At 35.7% G+C, this 4309-nt stretch overlaps 1 protein-coding gene across 1 annotated transcript in view; it reads left to right on the forward strand.

Moving 5' to 3' along the window:
- Positions 1-1367: 1367 nt before the first annotated feature.
- mfsd8l1 (major facilitator superfamily domain containing 8-like 1) overlaps positions 1368-4309 on the forward strand; it is a 19750-nt gene continuing 16808 nt past the window's right edge. Inside the window, exons 1-2 of the mRNA XM_021321507.2 lie at positions 1368-1432; positions 1533-1743. Of these exons, the coding sequence (XP_021177182.2) occupies positions 1668-1743 (76 nt within the window). The 5' untranslated portion in view covers positions 1368-1432; positions 1533-1667. The remainder of the gene's footprint in view (positions 1433-1532; positions 1744-4309) is intronic.

Raw genomic sequence — 4309 nt, forward strand, 5'->3', positions numbered from 1 at the left:
CTAGAAGTCAAGGGGAACTCTGAGTTCAATCTGAGTGATTATTACCCACAGCGAACCAATAATCACAGCAAAATTGGCATGCAACCAGCTAACCCAGCAAACCTCCGAGCTCAAATAACTTCACGCATGAATTACACCAACAGAGCCAGGTCTCCTAGACGTAAGGACTTGTGGCTATAAGTTGTGGGTGGATTTAAGAAAGGGAGGTGACCATAGAATACAACAAAATAAAAGTAGCTGGCCACCCTTAGGTCTACAGGCCATACAAGTTCGGGCGGACTAACAAAAACTGTTTTTTCAACAAAAAAAATGCCGCAGGATATAGTACATCTGAAGCTGACCCGTCATGCCCAAATGCAGCTGAATGAAATAGAAGAAACTCCTTAAAGTCTTGTGTGGCTGTACACTTCTCTTTAGCATTGCTATGTAAATTGACTGCCCTGTTTCCACTAGTTAACTAGAATATTTAATTTTTATCAGAATATGCCATATTATCAATAATTGTGCAACACTTTGGTTTTATTTTTACTATTATCTATTTTTTTGCCCCTTTCTGATAAGTTGATTCTCTGTTGCTCTAGATTAGAACTAACTTTAGATTAGCTTTTTTTTTTTTCACTACTGTCTTGGTCTATGTGTTTTTTTTTTTTTGTTTTTTTTTTTACCACTATCACATCTGAATTTTCCCATTGTGGAACAATAAAGGTATTTCTTATCTTAGAAGTGTCGAACATTTATAGTCATGCCACACCCACTCCTTTATCTGCTCCTCTTTTAATCAGGTGGGACACTAACATGTGCCACTGGTTACCCTGCTAAAATTACAACATTAATTTGAGGATTTTTATTTGCAAGAGGTTTATTTTATTTTATTAGGAATATCATATTAAACGGAGCAGAATACATTGACACACCACACACACATATTTTTGTTTGTAAAACAATTATTACTTTTCTCCCACTTCACAACTCTGCATTGATTTGCGTTGGTATATTCCATAAAATCACAATGAAATACAAAAGAACTGTATGAAATAAAAAATGTGGACAAGTTCAAGGAGGAATATTTTTGCATGGCCCTGTGATTACGATGATTAGTCACCTAAACTAAAATACTAAGAAAGAAAAAAACATGGTATTTGCTTTCAATGTTAATTTCTGCCCAGTTTATGAAACATAAAATACCACAATAACTGTTGTTTAGGTTACTACAAAATTAGATTACAGGGGGGATAAAATGTTTTATATTTTTTTTCAGTACTATAAATAGATATTTACTGTAGCAGATTTTGTAGACAGGAACTAGAAATGTGGAACAAATCATATTTTGGAATTCCATTTTTTTGGGGGGGGGGGCGGAAGTGACGTCACCTTCGCATGGGGCTGAGTGGATAAGTGTTGCAAGGTAGCAGTGATCAGCAGGAGCAGCTGGGTAAGTTTACAAAATGCGGTGAAGTCAGTGCACGCATGTTCGCTGCTCAGGTTGTCCAAACAGAGTCCATGCATTGTTGTCGTTTTTCCTCTTCTTTCAGATTTAGGGTCTCATCTCTTTCGGCTCTAATTGGCAGCACGACGGCGGCACTCCGGATCCTGTCTGCAGCGCTCTGAGGAGAGATCATGGTGTCTTGAAGAGTCGGAGGGAAAAAAAGATTGTTAAGTCTACCACAATGGACCATGAACGTAAAAGGAAGTTGACATTCTTCACCATTGGACTCATTTTTCTTTTTAGCGGCGTAGAATATGGTAAGATGGGGAAACTGTGCGCTGACACTCACTATTTAGAGGGGGCTGAAAAGGAAATCAGGTCCTTAAGAAGCTGTGTTGTGGCTTTAAAAGTATTCAATACGTGTTTTGAGTATTCATTTTACATAAAGCAAAGTTAAAGAAAAACACAAGGCAGTTATTCTACTACCATTATTTATTTAACTTTGCAATAACCATGGTCAGGGTTACTATACAGTTTTGAAAGGGATGAAATTACATTAAGTTGTATTTAAATGACATACCTTATCTCTAATTGCAGCATCATAACTTGGGTATTTGTCTAATTTTGTTAATCTGACCCCACAGAATGCTTAAAAACGGCCTGTTTTGTTGCAGTTTTTCTGTCTTGTTGGGACTCTGGAAAAGTACAGAGTTTTGAAACAAAAAAATTTGTAGGAACATGGTAAATTCCAGATGCAAGGAAAAAACGACTTTCTTTAGACTTTGAAACACGAGTTTTAGCTGTGGACTTTGCCTGAACCATTGCATCACCTTGACGCCTTGACTTTTCAGTCATACTCTAGTTTTTCGCTGTTGTGATTCGGATCATTTTGTATTCCAGTTTGGCCCAGTTTGACTCCAGCTTCAGCACTTAGGCTCAGATGTTGAGTCAATGACTGCAAGACGCCTAAATCCTGTGGCTGAGAAGACAAATTTAATATCCTCCAAAACAGTTTAGATGAGAACTTTTTATACATTCATAAGTGGTTCTCACAAAATGTTTGCGTACATAATAGGGCTGAATGATTTTGCCAAAAAAATCTAAATTGCGATGTATTTAAACTGTAATTGTGATTGCCGTAGATGTTTGTTTAAAAAAAACTAATAATTTTATTCAAAACAAGAAATGTTGTTTTTGTTAATCAGAATATTATTATTATTATTATTATTATTATTATTATTATTATTATTCAAGAGAATAGCTTGTTCAGTTGGACATTAGTCCTTGTTGAACATAAAGTGCAACCAACAAACAAGTCTATGTATTAAACAGTTTGACCGATACTTAATGCTATGGTGAGATCCCTGAAATTGTCTGGTAAAGTGTTGATTTTATATAAACTCTAAAACAAATAATAAAATTAGATTATATCACTGCTGCAACTCCCTTCCGTTCCATGTGGAGGCAAACCCACTTTAAACATATTACAGACACCTAAAGGATGCGTCATATCAATTAATGTTCCATAGCCGAAAATTGCAGATCTCTGCGATTTGGAAATTAATTTTTTTCAAAATTGCCATTATATTGCAAATGCGAATAATTGTCCAGCCCTAGTACATAATGGTAAAATGTCTCACAGGATGCTACCCACCTTTTTCTATGGGCACAGTAAAGCTCTGCTTAGTCTTTCGTGTAACATATGTTCACTTTGGTTCAGTCTTAGTGAAACTTTAAACCTTGTGAGAAATACATATTTTGTTTTGTCCTTCTCAACTATTCCTGAAAGGTAATATCTTGGTGAGTCTGGGTATATTTTAAAATGTTTTTACTTCTGGCCCAAAGCTGCGCTGAGTTGTATTTGTTCTCCATTACCCTCTGCTGTAGCGTCACATATACAAAAATGTTGATTTCCAGTGATCATGATTGACTATTGATGACCTTTTTATAAGAAGTACAAATGAAATTCCCCAACATTGTTCTATAAGCATTTTCAAAGTGCACTGTTCGTATTAAATAAGTTGATGTACAACAAAAAGCAATAGGCAATTGGGAAACTGTTTTTCGGTTCTTTAGCGGGAACTTGATCCAGATAACTGGAACCAAAACAGAAACCTCAACTGTGGAAGCTTTCCATGAACTGGAGATTGCAGCAAAGACAAAATCAAAACACACAATTATATATACGCTGACTCAGAGCCGATCATCCAGGAAAGTGGACTTTTATTTTAAAAAAAGAAACTGAATTACTTCACTGACACGTTGAACTTTGAATTGACATGAAAATACTTTCTTTTGACAATTTTGGAGGGGCTTTAACAAATGGATGAGAAAAAAAATGGATTCGAGTTAGTTGAGCATAGGTAGTGCTTGTATTTGGGACTGTTTGGCTTATGGAAATGGAACATTGGACAAAATTAACAGATTGATGAAAGAGAAACATCTCAGAACTCCTAAGCAAAAATTTAAACAACCATCTAGACCAGTTGCTTCCAAATTTATCCATCTTCAACTCACAAAATAACAGTGGAAAATACTTGGATCTTGACTATTGTTTGAGTGTAGGGCCGCATGAATCTTCTTCTAATGATATAATTGAAAAATTGTAACGTCTGTGTCGGTTGGAATTAATCCCCATTTGTCCACAAATATTTGTCAGAAGGCCGAGTATCCTACTTGGATGCAGAATGTGCATTCTTGACCCACGGGACAAAAATATTACATTCCTAACAGCTCCTCCAGTAGTAATCACTCATATGCTTATAATGGGACAATGATAAATTCTCTATATATTCTTCTTCTTTTGTAGTGTTTTTCTGGTGGTTGACAAACAACTTTTAGGTGCCTTACCACGACCTACAAGAATTCAATTCAATTTTATTT

Source organism: Fundulus heteroclitus, chromosome 9 (genome assembly GCF_011125445.2).
Source record: "Fundulus heteroclitus isolate FHET01 chromosome 9, MU-UCD_Fhet_4.1, whole genome shotgun sequence".
In the NCBI taxonomy this organism is placed as follows: Eukaryota; Metazoa; Chordata; class Actinopteri; order Cyprinodontiformes; family Fundulidae; genus Fundulus; species Fundulus heteroclitus.